Raw genomic sequence first — 19,165 nt, 5'->3', positions numbered from 1 at the left:
TTAAAAATTTTGTTTATTTATTTGAGAGAGAAAGAGAGTATGAGGGTGAAAGAGCATGAGAGAGCACGTGTGTACACAAGCTGGGGAAAGGGGCAGAGGGAGAAGGAGAAGCAGACTTCTCAATGAGCAGGGAGTCTGACACAGGGCTTGATCCCAGGACCCTGAGATCATGACCTGAGCCAAAGGCAGACTCTTAACCAGCTGAGCCACCCAGGTACCTCTGTCTCAAGAATGGGAATTGGCAAACTGAGCTCTAGAAATACTGCCTCACACCTATTACAACGGCCATTACCAAAAAGACAAGATAACAAATGCTGGCAAAGATGTGGAGAAATGAGAATGACTGTGTAGTGAGTAGGACTATAAATTGGTGTAGCCACTCTGGAAAACAGTATGGAGAATCATCAAAAAATTAGAACTAGAAACCACATGATTCAGCAATTTGATTTCTAAGAATATATCCCCAGAAAACAAAAACACTAAATCAAAAAGATATCTGCACACCTGTTTTCATAGCAGCATTCTTTATAATAGCCAAGACATGGAACATGGAAACAACCTGTCTGTCCACTGATGGATGAAAGGATAAAGATATTGTGGTGTGTGCACATGCACACACACACACACACACACACACACACGACTATTATTTAGCCATTAGAAGGGGAAAACCTACCATTTGCAGATTCATTAATGGACTTTGAAGGCATTATGCTAAGTGAAGTAAGTCAGACAGAAAGACAAATACTGTACAATCTCTTAAGTGGAATCTAAGAAATACAGAAATAAAAAAAAAAACAAATTCACAGAAAAAGAGATCAGACTTGTGGTTACCAGAGGCAGAGGGTGGGGAGAGGGAAAACTGAAAGATGGTCAAAAGGTACAAACTTCCAGTTTTAAGATAAATAAGTACTAGGAATGTAATACACAACACGATGACTATAGTTAACACTGCTATATGAGATACACGAAAGTCGTTAAGGAAATCCTGTGAGTTCTCACCACAAGGAGAGATTTTTTTCCTTTTTTCTCTTTTTGTTATTATATCTAGATGAGAAAATGGATGTTAGTTGAATCTACTGTGGTTATCATTTCACAATGTATATGTAAATTAAACCATCAAGATGTATGTCTTAAACTTATACAGTGATGTATGTCCACTATTTCTCAATAAAACTGGAAAAAAGTATAATCATAGAGATAAACTCATCAAATGGGCACAATAGCAGAATGAATAGGAGAAAGAACCAATGAACTTGGAGAACAATAAAAATTATCCAATCTGAACAACACAGAGAAAAATATTAATTTCCAATGACCAGATAATAACACAATTATATACCTGGATATACCTATTTTGTTAGATTAGCAGGACTTTTATTCTAAATTACACTATTCCTTGTTTCCTTTTTTAACCCCTTTAAGCTTTTCTTAAGAATAGAGTATTATAATAATGAAAACAAGAAAACAGTCAATAATTTAACATTCTATATGATTATTAACATTAAAAAGTAAAAATAATACCTAGTATCTTATTGAACATACACACAAATACAAGAAAACAGACGCTTCTCTAATCAAGATTCACTAAGCACCCATTGAGTGCAAATACTTCAAAACACTCTCTTTGTTTTGATGGTATGAATTTGAAGATACTCACCTTCTAACTAAATCGGGTTTTAGAAGAGTTGCTTGTTCAATTCCAACTGCCTGGGATACAGGCTGTAAATAATACAGAAATAAAACTTATTATAACAACAAACTTCAAGCTAAAAATGCAATCTGCTATTATTTCAAAAAACATGGTTGTTACATTTCATATTTTGGTTACCATAACAAACTAGGTAGAATGTCTACATTACTGAATGTTAGCTGTTACTACCAAAGATAAAGAAAAATAAAATGTAGCAATATTCATATTCATCAATATTTTATATCTTTTGTTTGTGTTTTTTTCAATGGAAAACATTGACATTCATCTTCCAGTCTTGATTGTAAAAGCAGTACTAAAAGGGAGAGTTGCTGCCATTTCAACAAACAGATAAATGACTCATGCTTTAACTTGTGTGCTCTGGCTTTTTCTTGCTCTCTTTAGACTAAACTACTGACAACTATCCCTCTGACACATTAGTATCAGCAGTTGCAATACTGGACCTCTAAGAAGGGAAATGCCAACTATGCTGGAAAACAATTTTAAACATTTATCTAATCCATCCTACATATTGCCACTGGTGATAGCACAGTGTCCTTAAAATGCAAATCTATCAAAATTTTATCTCTTCCCTGCCCAGTTTAAACCCTCTATGATGGTTCCTCATCTCTAAGGTTAAGTTCCATTGGATGGCAAAGTCCTCAATGAACTGGTCCCTGCCTCATTCTCAAACTCCTCTACTTGAAGCCAGACTGAAATGTAGCTCCTCTGAGTGAGCTGGGCTTTTCCACATAGTGTGACTCTACTTATATTCTTTCATCTTCCTGGACTATTTCAGCTCCTCCTCAATCCTGCCCATTCTATGGACAGAACTCCTATATACAATAAGCCTCTAATACAATAGGCTCCAGACAAAACAGGAAAATCACTTTGGGTACTCTTTAAAAAACAACAACATATACCTTAGCTCTTATCTTGTTTTCCAAACTATAAGGGATGAAGGTTTCCTGGAGAAATGACTTATTCCAACACTGGAGCAAAGAAAGCACAAGATGAGGCTGGATCATCTTGTTATGCCAAAAAGTAAAGAACTGCTCAAAGAAGGATGGGAACATATCAAAAATATACAGGAGTCAGCTTGAAGGGGTTCCTACTGCCCCAATATGGGACATTTGGGCATCAAGATAAATAATGATAGTAACAGAATATAACCCACCCAATAAAATAAGAATACATGAGTTCATACTGATACAAACAAATAAAGTTTTTACAGCACAAAGCCAACTAATAAACATAGAGAATGATGAAATCAGAAAATCATCAATGGGTGATAAAATTAGAGGGTAAAATTTATGTAATTTCAAAATATCCCTCCACAGATTACTTATTAATTACAAAAGCAAAAATAAGGTCACTTTATGGTAAAAAAAAAAAAAAAAAAAAAACAAAAAACTATACACAGCAGCCTCCCTCTTAACCAAAGAATTAAATTTAACCTCAGCATTAGTGGGACAAACTGACATCAAATGCCTCCTAATATGATGTGCAAAGAACACCTCATCACTTACATGGTATTCCTAACAAAAATGCATAATCTGAATTGGAGCAAAAGCAGACTTCAAACAGACTCAAATTGAAGGACATTCCTTTTTTTTTTTTTAAGTAGGGTCCATGCTGGGCTTGACCTCAAAACCCTGAGATCAAGACCTGAGCTGAGATCAAGAGGCAGACACTTAACCAACTGAGCCACCCACGTATTCCAAACTGAATGATAGTCTATAAAATAATCAACCTTGGAGCACCTGAGTGGCTCAGTTGGTCAAGCATCTGCCTTTGGTTCAGGTCATGATCCCAGGGTCCTGAGATCAAGCTCTGTACCTGGCTCCCTGCTCAGCCGGGAGTCAGCTTCTCCCTCTGCCCCTCCCCCAGCTCGTTTTCTCATAAATAAATAAATCTTGAAAAAAAAAATAACTGACCTCTATTCTTCAAAAAGGTTAAAGACAAAGAATGATTGATTAAAGGAAACTAAAGAGACAACACAACTAAAGGCAGTGCATGATCTTCAATTAGATCCTGAATCAAAGAAGAAAAACTGCCATAAAGAACATCATTTGGGCAACTGATGAAATTTGAATGTGGACAACAGTTTAAATAGTAGTATGATATTCATATTAAATTCCTTGAATTTGGTCATTGTACTGTGGTTTTAAAAGATCCTTATTCTTAAACTGAAATATTTAGGAATGAATGGGCATCATGCTGTCTACAACTAGCTCTCTCATGCTCCAGAGGGATATCAAGTGGGTATAAATGCGTAAATGGATGGATGAATGGATGGAGGATGGACGGAAAGAATGATTAACCAAGAAACTGATGCACCATCATCTGGGATTGCCTTTTATCATGTCCCTCTTTATCATGTATGTTTAATGTCTGACTCCAAGGACTCTGATTTATCTTTGTATTCTCAGTGCCTCTTAACACAATGTCTGGCACATTTTAGGCTTTTAATAAATGTTTTAAGATAGTAAGAAATAGGAAAGAAAACAGTGACATAAAAAGGACTGTGCCATAAAAATGCTCATGATCCAATATTACCATTCCTGGACATAAAGCCAGGAAATAATACAAAGGGAGAAAAAAGTACATAATATAAAGTTTGTTTCATAGTAAATACTGACTAAATTGTATATATCTGTGTTTTTAATTGTGGCATTACACAAAATAAAAACTGGCACGAATAGGGGATGAGTTAGGTAAATACAAATATGTATTGTACTACCATGTGGCCATTGAATACTGGAATTTTGAAGGCCAAGTAAAGGCAGGGGAAACTACTTACCAGTGAATGAAAAAAGTAGAAAACAAAAGTATACATACCACTTACGCATGTGTTAAAAGCCTAAAATACTATGACAAATATTATAATCACTGCTATGTTAAGGAAATAGCATTCTGGGTGATTTTCCCTATTTTCCTACTCTTTACAATGTTACTACATACATTTTCTAATTTAAAAAACTTTGAAAGGATATCAAATACTAAGTGTAGAGGAAAAGAGGGATTTTCATAAACCACTGGTGGGGCTGTAAACTGGTTACACCTTTTCAAAGGGTAACTTGACAATCAGTGAATGCATCAAGTCTTAAAAATATCTATCAATGACATTTCTAGAAATTTACCCAAGGATATAATTAAGAGTGTATACAAAGGAAATAAGAGTATATAAAAAGATTTATTTTAAGAATGTTCCTCATAACATAGATTATAATCACAAAGTGCAAAAAAATTAGATACTTGTTTCCCTTACTTGTTCCATTAAATAAATAATGCTATATTCATAGTAATTGGTATTATGTAGCCCATTAAAAATTTGTTAAAACATATAAGACAACACTATAAATGAAAAAGGATTATAAAAGAATATGTATACTATGGTTACATTAAAATTACATATATATATAAGCATATAAAATGGTCTGGAAGAATACATAATAAGGTATTAATAAGCTTATCTGTAATCATCTTGCATTAGTAATTAAGAAAAAAATAAATCCAACTTTCTCAAATCTGGTAATCACAAGGCAGGTCCCTTTTATTTCAATACACAACATTATAGTCACTTTAAACAAAAGTAAAAAGGGAGAAGTTCATTAAATCTGAAAGACATCTAAAAAAATAGCCTAGCATTTATTTATAAATAATAGTTTTGAAACTCCTCAAAATATTATGAGAGAACTTGATTAGAAGCTATCATATAAAAAAGATAAACCAACTATTAGCCATGATTCTAAGGACACAAAGTAGCATTAATTATAAGTTGTTATAAAATATCATTCCAGATTATTGTTACAGTAACTATGTCTTGTTTCTCCTTACTTAATCCATAGGATTTGCCTCCAGATTTATGTATCAGGACACCACATCACTGTTCTATCCTGCTGGGACTCAATATAATTCTTTTAAAATTTCTTTAATACAACCATTTGTTAGGTTGGATACATCTTATTGAATCTTGTATGTATGAAAAAAAGAAATCTCACTGCCAAAATACTTGCTTTCAGCGTTTAAACAGTGATTATGTTAAAAAGCTAATTATCTAACCTGCAATTAGAAGCTAATCTGATTTGTCCAGGAAAAAACTTCAGTATGGGCTAACTAGGTTGGAAGGGGAAAGGGAAGGCGAAAAAATGATTCCTTGTGCTTGTTTCTCAACTACCCCCACCTTAAAATCCAAATGAAAGACAGGCACCAATCCCCTTTCCTAATGAGACCTTGATAATCTGGATGTCTGAGACCTTGATAACTTTCTAGCAAAGTTCAATAATACTGAAGTACCTCTGCACACATGCAGAATGAGGATAAGGCCAAAAATGAGAAGCAAAATTAGGCTTGGATTCCATGGGCCATACCATCCTCTCCTCTCCATTTGATACCTAAACCATTCTCTTATAGTTTCTAGACCTTTCTCACCCATGATGCTGTGAGCTATTCGAGGGAAGAGATTAGATCTGTAAAATTTATCACAATATTCCCAGTGCCTAACAAACACCTGAAATAGGAATAGATGCTCAATAATAGTTTTTCATTATTATAATATTCTCATGTTATTATTTTTATTTTTATTACAGCAACACACCAATCACTATTAAGCATTTATTAAGTGCTAAGCACTTCATATACATTATTTAACTAAATTCCACTCTTATGACAACTCTGAGCAGTAGGTATTGTTATCTTCATTTTACAAATGAGCAAGCCAAAGTTGTAAGCGATGGAAACGAAAACTGAGTCAGTAAATGGAAATCAATGAATAGACAAATGACTCCAAAGAGTATTGAGGACCAAAGACCATGTGTGCACACCACAGAGGCTTTCTGTTAGTTTTGTTGGTTCCTAACCCTCTTTCTCCTTTACTTACTTTATCATTACTTGCCCTCCTCCCACCAGTGATTCTCAGCCCTGGATGCAGTTTATAATCTCCAGGGAAGGAGAAAAGGGAAGAAAGAGAAAGGAAACAAAAAAACAAGAAGAGAAACCTTTAAACATTCCATAAACTGCCTCACTGTATTCTCAACACTACAAACCATGTCTTTCCTATGACGTGCTTTTTTTTAACAAACACTATTCATTAAGCACTTATTACATGCCAGGCATTTCTTACATATACCTCATCTAATTCTAATGAGCCTACAAGACAGACATTTTCTCTGATACAATGAAAATTTTCCGAAAGTTGAATATCTGTTTAGCGAAAACCTATATATCCATCACTCACAGTCTACAGCACTTTATTATAATTGTTTATCACATGTATATCCATCAATCCATCTTATGTTTTACATTTCAAAGTAAGGTGCAAATCCAAGACAGGCATTTTAAAGTGTCATTTGGCAAATGAAAAGAGTCAGAGCTAAAATAAATTAAATAACTTTCCTCAAATCGTAGAGTAAATAATTCAAAGAGACATTGTTCAAACTCAGGTCTAATTAAAGATACAATCTGCTCAAGACTATACATATGATGTACAACAGATGAATGGATAAAGAACATGTAAGATACACACACACACACACACACACACACACACAGGAATACTATGCAGCCATCAAAACCCCCCAAAATCTTGCCATCTGCAATGATGTGGATGGAACTAGAGAGTATTATGCTAAGCGAAATAAGTCGATCAGAGAAAGACAATTATCATATGATCTCTCTGATATGAGGAATTTGAGAGGCAGGATGGGAGTAGGGGAAGGGAGGGAAAAAAGGAAACAAGATGGGACTGGAAAGGGAGACAAACAATAAGAAACTCTTAATCTCAGAAACAAACTGAGGATTGCTGGGGGTGCAGATAGGGTGGCTGGGCAATGGACATTGGGGAGGGTATGTGCTATGGTGAGTGCTGTGAATTGTGTAAGACTGATGAATCACAGACCTGTAACCCTGAAAAAAATAATACATTATATGTTAATAAATTTTTTTAAATTACATATATGATGCATATACCTGTTTAACAGTGAAATCATTGTTAATTTAATTTTAAAAAATTACCAATGTGTATATGTCCACTTCCATATTTTTATAAAGAACCCTTTGGGGCACCTGGGTGGCTCAGTGAGTTAAGCCTCTGCCTTCAGCTCAAGTCATGATCTTAGGGTCCTGGGATCAAGCCCCGCATCAGGCTCTCTGCTCAGCAGGGAGCCTGCTTTCCGCCCTCCCTCTGTCTACCTCTCTGCCTACTTGTGCTCTCTCTCTCTCTCTGTGTGTCAAATAAATAAATAAAATCTTTTTTATTTTTTTAAAGAATCATTCATCTATAAAGTCATGGCTTATCTAAGCCCAATTCCTGGCCAAGCCAAGATTTTGAATAATGAAATTTACCCTAAGAAATAACTGATCCATAGAACAGTTCCATGGATAAACTCACATAAAGACACCCAAGCTATTAAACAGGCAAGGAAAAAAAGATGTAAACACATCGGCACACAAAATATTGACAGGCACGAGTGACAGAAACTAGGAGGAAGATTCATTAATTATAAGGCAGGTAGAACTGTATAAAAGAAATAAAACTACCTGGGCTTTACTCTAGGGCCTCCCTAGGGAGCACCCCATGAAAGGGACCTAACTGAAAGTCAACTTATACCTCATACTTCCCCCCTATTATCTGTCCCTGGTTGAGTTATCAAGGGTCTGTACTGATCATCAAATTGATCAGACACTGCTCTTCCTGCAGCCTTCCAAGCTTTTCTTTTTTTTTCTTAATGTTCTTTATTTTTTAATTAATTTATTTATTTTCAGAAAAACAGTATTCATTATTTTTTCACCACATCCAGTGCTCCATGCAATCCGTGCCCTCTATAATACCCACCACCTGGTACCCCAATCTCCCACCCCCCCCCCGCCACTTCAAACCCCTCAGATTTTCTTTTTTTTTTAAAGATTTTATTTATTTGTGTGTGTGAGAGAGAGAGAGAGAGAGAGAGACTTAGCAAGCAGGGGGAGGGGAGGCAGAGGGAGAAGCAGGGAGCCTAATGTGGGACTTCAGCCACCACTTAACCGACTGAGCCACCCAGACGTCCCAGCCCTCCAGGCTTTCTACAGCTATTTGGAGAGCGCAAACAACCCTGGTTTTTTTTTGTTTTGTTTGTTTGTTTTTTAATGGAAGGAATGAGAATTCATATTGGAAATAAAAAGGAGAGAACTAACTGAGCCATTTGGCATTCTGGGAGGTAGAGTCCCTGCAAGTAAAGTCAAATCAGCAAGCATGCAGAAAGGAAAAATTTTGGTAGCCATACATATTGAAGATGGCAGTCTTAATATATTTGATTATTACAAGCTTTGGAGAACACATTATGGGGGTAAAAGTAAACCACATCTTACTACAGAACCACAGCAGATCAATGCCTAATAATACACAGCATATATCTCCTTGTCCTTAAACTGCAGACCAGTGGAAGGATTTAATCATCACACAAAAGGACAACAGAAGTCAAAGAAAATCTACATGAAGTCAAAGAGTTAGGCAGGCAAGTCCAGATCCTAGCAGGGTTTCAGGCCATTGAGTACTGTGCTGATTAGCCAAACCTGGGGTACTTCAACCATCAAATAAATTATGATAATATTATATCACAACCTATTTAGTAATATAAGGCTATATGAGTCCACACTCAAAATAAATAAATAAATAAAGGAGAAGAGCCAACTAATAAATATAAAGAGGCATGATGAAATTAGAATATTATCAACAGATACTTAACATTAGTGGGTGAAAGTTCTGATGATGCAAGGGATATTTACATAGTGTCAAACAGCTCCCTGCAAATAACTCAAAAATTATAAAGGAAAAAATGACAACTTAATAGTGGAGAAGACTTGCAGGCCCTACTTGAACCAAGTAATAAAAGTTGGTATCACCAATATTGGGACAACCTGGCAGGCCTCTTAATATGATGCCCTGAGCAGAACAGCATGTCACTTACATGGTATTCCTGACAAAAATCCATTATTTGAATCAAATCATGAGAAAACTTCAAACAAATACAAACTGAGGGATAATCTACAAAAAATTGGCCTGTGCTTTTCAAAACTGTCAAGCAAAACAAAGAAAGGCTGAAGAAATATTTGAGATTAAATCAGACTAAAGAAAAAGACAAACAACCACCCCCAAAAAACCTTGATGAGGCACCTCACAAAAGAAAATATTTGAATCTTGGGCACCTGGGTGGCTCAGTGGGTTAAGTCTCTGCCTTTGGCTCAGGTATGATCTCAAGGGCCTGGGATCAAGGCCTACATCTGGCTCTCTGCTCAGTGGAGAACCCGCTTTCCCCTCTCTGCCTACTTGTGATCTCTCTCACTCCGTCAAATAAATAAATAAAATCTTTAAAGAAAAAAAAAGATATCTGAGTCTCTAAGAATTACCTGAAAAGATGCACAACATTGTTACTTATCAGAAAAATGCAAGTTAAAACCACAATATATACTACGTTGTTTCCAGCAGAATGGCTAAAATTTAAAATACAGGTAATGCTAAGTGTTGAAAGGATGTAAAATAACTAGAATACTCATCATATATTGCTGGTAGGAATGAATTTTGACACAATACTTGGAAAATTGTGTAACATTACTTAGTATAGTTAAATAAACCTTTTCCCTGTGACCCAGCAATCCCACTTCTTTTTTTTTTTTTTAAAGATTTTATTTATTTATTTGACAGAGAGAAATCACAAGTAGATGGAGAGGCAGGCAGAGAGAGAGGGAAGCAGGCTCCCTGCTGAGCAGAGAGCCCGATGCGGGACTCGATCCCAGGACCCTGAGATCATGACCCGAGCCGAAGGCAGCAGCTTAACCCACTGAGCCACCCAGGCGCCCATCCCACTTCTTTTTTTTTAAGATTTTATTTATTTATCTAACAGATAGAGAGACAGTGAGAAAGGAAACATGAGCAGCGGGAGTGGGATAGGGAGAAGCAGGCTTCCTGCTGAGCAGGGAGTCTGATGTGGGGCTCGATCTCAGGATCCTGGGATCATGACCTGAGCTGAAGGCAGACACTTAACCAAATAAGCCACCTAGGCGCCCCAGCGATACCACTTCTAATATATACACACAAGAGAAATGAGTGTATGTGTCCATCAATAAAACATACAGGAACATTAAAAGCAGCTTTATTCATAAGAGTAAAAAAACAGAACCAATCTTAATGTACATCAATAGGAACACTGGGGGCGCCTGGGTGGCTCAGTGGGTTAAACCTCTACCTTTGGCTCAGGTCATGATCCCAGGGGCCTGGGATCGAGTCCCGCATTGGGCTCTCTGCTCAGCAGGGAGCCTGCTTCTCCTCATCTCTCTCTCTGTCTGTCTCTCTGCCTATTTGTGATCTCTCTCTCTGTCAAATAAATAAATAAAATCTTTAAAAAAAAAAAAAATGGGACGCCTGGGTGGCTCAGTTGGTTAAGCAGCTGCCTTCGGCTCAGGTCATGATCCCGACGTCCTGGGATCGAGTCCCACATCGGGCTCCTTGCTCTGCAGGGAGCCTGCTTCTCCCTCTGCCTCTGCCTGCCATTCTGTCTGCCTGTGCTCTCTCTCTCTCTGATAAATAAATAAAATCTTTAAAAAAAAAAAATAGGAACACTGATCACGGAACCGTGGCATATTCTAGAATAGAACAATTCACACCAAAAAATAAAATGAACTACCTATATGTACAAAAATGTGGGTTGATCTCAGCAAGCCTTCCAGGGGACTAAAAATGTTCTCTATCTTTGTTTGCATTTAATGGAGGAATATAATAGTAAAAATTCATTAAACAATGTATTTAAGATTAGGGTATTTTAATGCATATGCACCTTATATACTTCAATAAAAAGAAGAAATTTTTTTAAAAGATTTTATTTATTTATTTGAGAGAGAGAGAGAGCATGAGAAGGGGAGGGTCAGAGGGAGAAGTAGACTCCCTGCTGAGCAGAGAGCCGGATGTGAGACTCTATCCTAGGACTCCAGGATCATGACCTGAGTAGAAGGAAGTCGCTTAATCAACTGAGCCACCCAGGCATCCCACAAATGAAAAAGTAAACAGACTATGGTATAGCCATATCCAAGGAAATACTATACAACAATAAAACATAAGCAACTAGTGATACATGTAACAAGTTGAATGGGTCTCAAGTCCATTTCAAAAGGTTATACATGGACAGTTCCATTGATACATTACTTTCCAAAGGACAAAATGATCATGAAGGGGAACAGAATATTGACTGCCAGGGGTTAGAGGTGGAAGAGGGTGTGACTATTAATGGATAGCTCGAGGGAGTTTTTTTGAGTAACGGAAAAGTTCTGCATCCTGATTTAGGTGATGGCTATGTAAATCTATACATGACATAAATTCACAGAACTATAGATACACACAAAATCAGTGAGTACATGTGATAACTGGTAAAATCCAATCAAGGTTTTTAGTTTAAGTAATAGTATCACACACTGTCAATTTTCTGGTTTTGATGATTGCACTATGATTAAATAAGATGTTAATATTAGGCAAAGCTGAATGAATGGTACACCGAAATTCTCTGCACTATTCTGGCAAGCTCTATGTGAGTCTAAAATCACTTCATAATAAAAAGTCAAAAATAAACATCTGAAGACATGCTCATAATTTCTAGGAATCAAGGAAATGTAAATTAAACAATATGTTATTTTTTACGCATCAGCCTATCAAAAAATCTGATGTTACCAAATATTGACAGATTGTGCAACTGGTGGATGAGAATTTAAATTGGTATAGTCCTTTGGAAAAGCAATTTGACAATATGTATTAATGTAAAAAAAAATGTATAGAACTATGGTCTAGTAATTCTGCCCTAGTGTCTCCTCTAGCATGATCTACCTTGTTCATTGTAACATTAGTAGTGAAAAACTGGAAATAGCCAAAATGTCCATCGGTAGGAGGAATAGCTAAATAAGCTTCAGTAATAATGAATACTATAGGGCAATTAAATTAAATAAAATCCAACATACCCATATGTAATAACACAGTTGTATTTCCAAGACATGTAATTAAGTAAAAAAAAGTACAAAGTAACACATGCAGTAGGATGATCTTTTCTGCATAAAGACAAAAATCAAACTGAAACACAATGCTATGTATGGTCTAAGCATACATATCTATATATGTAACTACATTGAAAAAAATCTGGAAGGACATACACCAAGCTGACGATAGAAGGGACAAGGACATGGGTGGGTCAAATGAGGCTTCTCTGCATTGTTTATAATTTTTACCAAAAGTATATAGTGGCATATTACTCATGTAATTAAAGTAATTGGGAAAATATTTTTTTAAAAAGGAAAAGGAATGCAAATATTGTGGTAAAGAATCAAAGTGATATTCAAACATTATACTCAGTAAGGATGCAACTGTATATAAAATGCTAAGGTTTAGAGGCACCTGGGTGGCTCAGTGGGTTAAAGCCTCTGCCTTTGGCTCAGGTCATGATCCCAGGGTTCTGGGATCGAGCCCCCTGTCAGGCTCTCTGCTCAGCAGGGAGCCTGCTTCCCTTCCTCTCTCTGCCTCTCTGCCTACTTGTGATCTCTCTCTCTGTCAAATAAATAAATAAAATCTTTTTAAAAAAGAAATGCTAAGGTTTAATATTTCTTTCCAGCAGCTGAAAATGAAACCATTTAAATGGATGTCTGTGAAAAGAAATCCATCTTAACCACTAGAAGTATTAATTCACTAGCACTAACACATCACACTAGAGAAGGTAAGAAATACTGACCTTGGCAATAGATAAATATCAGAATAAGTGATTTTCCACGTTATTTGAATAAAATGATCACAACCATCTAAACTCGTGATTCACTTCCTGTCTCTTATGTAACCCCAGTCCATCGCTAAATGGAAAAATAAAATGGACAAATAAGAGCAGATATTAGTTGCCCACCCAACAGAAGTTCATTATCAGTTTGGAAGTCCTGATGCAGCAACAAGAATGATAAATATCAACAAAGAATCCTTCTGCCACTGAGGGCAGGCTGATAGAGATATCTACAGATATTCTTATTAATTTATTCAACAAATATGTAATAAGCAACTATTTGTATCAAACACTGTCCTAGGTGCAAGGAATTAGAGGTAAATAGTATACAGACCTCTGTGCAAAAAAATTTCAGTTTTATTGGGGAGACAGACACAAAATATAAGCACAGTTTGCTATCTGACCAGACTGAAGATATCTCTTTCCTCTACCTCAGCAGTAAAATAACCCAAATATCAGAAATTCACTCCATCCCTTTGTCATCAACTCTCTAGGGTTTACTGACAGGACTATAGTGATTACCTAACTTAAGTGAATTTTGCAATGACAAAAATTAGGAAAGTGAAGTTCTACTTCTTATAGCTTCCTCCATCCCCAGCAGTTATCAATGAGAAGTGCTGGACAATGGGGTGCCTGGGTGGCTCAGTTGGTTAAGCAACTGCCTTCAGCTCAGGTCATGATCCTGGAGTCCCAGGATTGAGTCCCACATCGGGCTCCCTGCTTGGCAGGGAATCTGTTCTTCCTCTGAGCTCTCCACTCTCACACTCTGCCTCTCAAATAAATAAATAAAATTTTAAAAAAAGAAGAAGTGCTGGACAAATGTAAAAAAAAAAAGAAAAAAACCCTACAACTGCCTGAAGGTATGACAGAGTAGGCAAAAGCAGGTAAAAACAGGTAAGAAGGTGACAGCAGGGAAAAAAAGAAAGGACAGTGGATGAGTTACCATTTTTATGGCTTTTCACCTGAAAGCAGCTAAAAATCATAAGAAAACCCCAATATTCTAGTAAGATTGAAGAAAAAGAGGAAGGAATTGGGTAGTACAGAGCATTCCAGACCCACAAAGTTCCTAGTGCTCTACCACGCAGCAGAAAAAGATCCTGGCTAGATGTCTCCTTGTCTCCTAACACTTCACCTAATGGCAGAAGGCAACCCAAATCATTATGTCCTCACCCTCCATCCAGTGGCAGAGAGCCATACAGACCCCTCAACTCCTGACCAGGAGTAGACAGTGACCAGGTAAGTGTTGGAAGAGATCAAGTATGAAGGGTACGAGCATCAGGTGGCCAGAAAAGAGGTCAGGGGAAATGCCCTCCAGCCTTCAGCCCAGCATCCACCACTCCTGAAACTTGGCAGCCCAGAAAAGCCCCTTCCGTTACTGCATGTAGCACCAATAGGGACCCAGCAAGAGCTCAACCAGAAAGAGCCAGAAGACCAACTAGTCCAGAATAGCACTGTAAGAGCTCAGAAAACTAAATTATCTTTGAAACTACAGCCCACAAAAGGATAGAGTCTACAGGCTAATTAGACTTACTAGTGCAAGTCTTTGCTAAACTAGAAGATTTAAACATGACCAAGTCTCCAATCATAATACCCCAAATGTCCAATATACAACAAAAAAATTTGTTCTATGAAGAGAAAAATCGTAACTCAAATGGGAATAAACAACTTACACCAATACTGCGATAAATCAGATGTTGGAATTATCTTATAAGGACTTTACAGTAGCTATCAGAAAAAGAACCTCAGTGAGTAATCACAATTTCTCTGGAAACAAATGAAAAAAATAGAAAACCTCAGGGAAAAAGTAGAACTTACAAGAACTATACAGAAATTATAGAATTGAAAAATATAATAACCTCAATAAAAAAACTAACTGAACAGGCTAATTAATAACCTGGAAAGGACAGAAAATAGAATCCGTGAACTTCAGTACAGATTGATAGAATTTACTCAGTTTGAATGAGAGAGAAAAGAGGAAGAAATGAGCAGGGTCTCTAAACCTGTGGAAAAATAATTTTTAAAAAGACTGAAAATTCATGTAATTGGAGCCTTAGCAGGAAACAAGAAAGAATATGGACCAGAAAAATATATATATTTTAAAGAAACAATGGCTGAAAATGTCCCAAATCTGGCCAAAGACATAAAACAGACATAAGAAGCTGAGTGAACTTCAAAAAGGACAAACCCACAGAAATCCACAGAATGATACATCATACTATAAAAATTAAATTTAAAAAAATTAAATTTTAATAACAACTATGAAGTAATAACACATTACTGTTAGGGGAACATCAACATGCATGGCAGCATATTTGTCATCTAATAAATAAGAGGCCACAAGGAGGGGCATAACATTCAAGTGCTGAAAGAAAATAATAATTATTGATGAATTCTACATCCAGCAAAATACATATTCAGAAGTGAAAAAGAAAAAAAATACATACTCAGACAAAAGAAAACTAGAATTTTTCAGAACTAGATCATTAAACTTATAGCATATGCCTGAGACAATTTTATTTTAAAAGTAGGAAGGGTAAGGGGACCTAAATGGAAGAAAGGTTTCAGTAGTTGACCTGAAGTAGTAAAATGTCCATACCAGCAAGTGTGTCACTTACATATATACAGAGTAATACCTAGAGCAACTGCTAAGAAACTATACAGCACAAGATACTCAAAACAGTATAAAGAAAACAAAGAATACTGAAAAAAAAATGCAAGTAACACACAGGAAGGCAAGAACAAAGAAACAGAGGAAAGAGAAACACAGGCAAGAAACAAAAAGCAAATATTAAAATGCCAAACTTAAGTCCTAAGGTATCAATAATTATTTTGAATGTAAATGGTCTAAATATACCAAATAAAAGGAAAACACTGTCAGAGTAGATATATATATATATATATATATATATATATATATATATTTAAAAACCAGCTGGATGCTTTCTACTATATGCTTACTTTAAACACAACAAGATAAATAGGTTGAAAGAAGAAAGAAAGTAAAAAAGATATACCATGCTAACATTAATCAAAAGAAAGCAGGAGTGGATATGAACTATCAGATAATGCATACTTCACAAAAAAGAAAATTACTAGTGATAAAGAGGAATATAATTTAATGATAAAAAGATCAATCCACTAACATGACATAGCCATCCTAAATGTGAATGCATGAAACAAACCTTCAAAATAAATGGGAAAAAATGACTGAGCTAAAAGGAGAAATATATAAATCTACAATTATAGTTAGAAACTTTAGCATCCAGGGTGCCTGGGAGGCTTAGTCAGTTAAGCGTCTGCCTTGGCAATGATCCCAGGGTCCTGGAATTGAGTCAGCCCCATATTGGGCTCCCTGCTCAGTGGGGAGTCTGCTTCTCCCTCTCCCTCTGTTTCCTCCCCCAACTCTCTCTCTTTCAAGTAAATAAATAAAATGTTTTAAAAAAAAGAAACTTCAGCATCCTACTCTTAGCAATTGATGGGATCTCTAAACAAAATTAGCAAAGATATAGAAAAATGTCAATTAATATCTCCCATGAATTTCAGATTCAAAAATCCTCAATAAAATATTAGTAAATTAAATAAAACAATGTATACAAAGAATTATATATTATGACCAAATGCATTTATTCCAAGGTAGCAATGATGTTTCAGCATTTGAAATCAATGTAATCCACAATACCAATATTGAAAAAAATCGCAAAATTACACTAATTAACAAAGAAAAGTCATATTTTCTTAGTCAGAAATAGCCACCAGGCACTACTTCAACTTGATAAAGGGCATGCATGAAAAATCTATAGCTTTCATCATTCATAATGGTGAAAGACTTACTATTTTCCTCTAGGCTTGGGGAACAAGGTAATAAGGATGTTCATTCTCACCAGTCTTATTATGCAACACAATATTAGAAATTCTTACCCAGGCAATAAAGGGAAAATAAAAACTAAATGCCATATAGAGTAGAAAGGAAGAGATTAAAGTGTCTCCATTTTGGAGATTACATGGTTGTCTACATAAAAAAAAAAATCCCAAGGATTCTACCCAAAAAACTCTCCTAGAACTAATTAAGCTCAGCAAGGTCATAGGACAAAAGATACACACACACACACACACACCCCAACTTCATTTCTGTGTGCTAACAATGAACATGTGGAAACTGAAATAAAAAGGAATACCATTTATAATCTCTCCAAAGAAAATTAAATACTTAAAGTTAACAAAAGATGTTCAGGATATTGAAAATTACAAAATGCTAATGAAAGCAATCAAAGAAGACTTAAATATATGGAGAGACACTACATTCATGTACTGGGAGACTCAATATAGTAAAGATGTCAATTCTCCCCCACATTCATATATACAATTAATGAAATTACTATCAAAATCCTGGCAAGATTTGCTGTAGATACAGACAAGATTATCCTAAAATTTATATGGATAGTCAGACATCCTATAATAGCTAAAATAATCGTTAAAAAAGAACCAAATTGAATTTAAATAAAGAATTAAAAAGAGAAGACAGTGTGAGAAATCACTTTACTCAATGTTAAGTCTTTCTATATAACTATAGTAATCAAGATCTACATAATTAAGAGAGAAATAGAGACATAAACAAATTAAACAGAATAGAGAACCCTTGGTCTCACACAAGGGTACCTGGGTGGCTAAGCTGGTTAAGTGCTTGCCTTTGGCTCAGGTCATGATCCCAGGGTCCTAGGATCAAGCCCCATGTCAGACTCCCTCCTCAGTGGGGTATCTGCTTCCCCTTCTCCCTTTCCCCCTCCCCCTGCTCCTTCTCTCTCTCCTTCTCTCTCAAATAAATAAAATTAAAAAAAAAATCCACACAAATATGCTCAACTAATTTTTGACAAAGGCATAAAAAGTGATTCAATGGAAAAAGGATAGCCTTTTCAACAAATGATACTAGAGCAACTGAACAGATACAGGTAGAAAAAAAAGAAAGAAAAAGAAAAACCCTGAATCTTAACCTCACACCTTATACAAAAATCAACAAAATAACATAGATCACCTAGATCACAAGTGAAAACCATAAATTAAAAAGCAAAAGAAAATCTGTAGGGTCTAAGGCTAGGCAAAGAGTTAGATTTCACATCAAAGACACAATCAATACCACAGAAATTGAAAAATGGGACCCCATCAAAATTTAAATTAATTTTTTCTCTTAATTTTTTTAAAAGATTTTATATATTTATTTATTTATTTGTCAGAGAGAGAGAGCACAAGCAGGCAGAGGGATGGGCAGAGGCACAGAGAGAAGCAGGCTCCCCGCTGAGCAAGGAGCCTCATGTGAGACTCCATCCCAGGACCCTAGGATCATGACCTGAGCCAAAGGCAGTAGCTTAACCGACTGAGTCACCCAGGCATCCATGTTCTCTTAATTTCTTGGAAAATGTTTATGCTTAGGGGCGCCTGGGTAGCTCAGTCATTAAGCCTTTGCCTTCAGCTTGGGTCATGATCCCAGGTCCTGGGATCCAGCCCCTGCATCCAGCTCTCTGCTCAGTGGGAATCCTGATTCTCCCTCTCATACTCCCTAACTTGTGTTCCCTCTCTCACTGTGTCTCTGTCAAATAATAAACAAAATCTTTAAAGAAGAAAAAAAGAAAAATGTTTATGTTTATATAAAGCAAAAATTATAAGACTGCACTGTTGGTTTATGATATATGTAGGTATAATATAT

General features: G+C 36.0%; 1 protein-coding gene across 8 annotated transcripts in view; it reads right to left on the bottom strand.

Moving 5' to 3' along the window:
- WNK3 (WNK lysine deficient protein kinase 3) overlaps positions 1-19,165 on the bottom strand; it is a 158,045-nt gene that overhangs the window by 61,567 nt on the left and 77,313 nt on the right. For 5 of the 8 annotated variants that reach the window (XM_082717475.1, XM_082717473.1, XM_082717471.1 and 2 more), the window contains one exon: positions 1,661-1,722. In XM_082717475.1, coding sequence (XP_082573601.1) covers positions 1,661-1,722 — 62 coding nt within the window. Of the gene's footprint in view, positions 1-1,660; positions 1,723-2,613; positions 2,683-19,165 lie in introns of all 8 variants that reach the window. The other 3 variants (XM_082717470.1, XM_082717474.1, XM_082717477.1) reach the window with 1 other exon arrangement.

The sequence above is a fragment of the Mustela nivalis genome, assembly GCF_964662115.1.
Source record: "Mustela nivalis genome assembly, chromosome: X".
NCBI lineage: Eukaryota > Metazoa > Chordata > Mammalia > Carnivora > Mustelidae > Mustela > Mustela nivalis.
The sequence above is the reverse complement of the archived record's forward strand: the minus strand, read 5'-3'. Positions and strand labels throughout refer to the sequence as shown.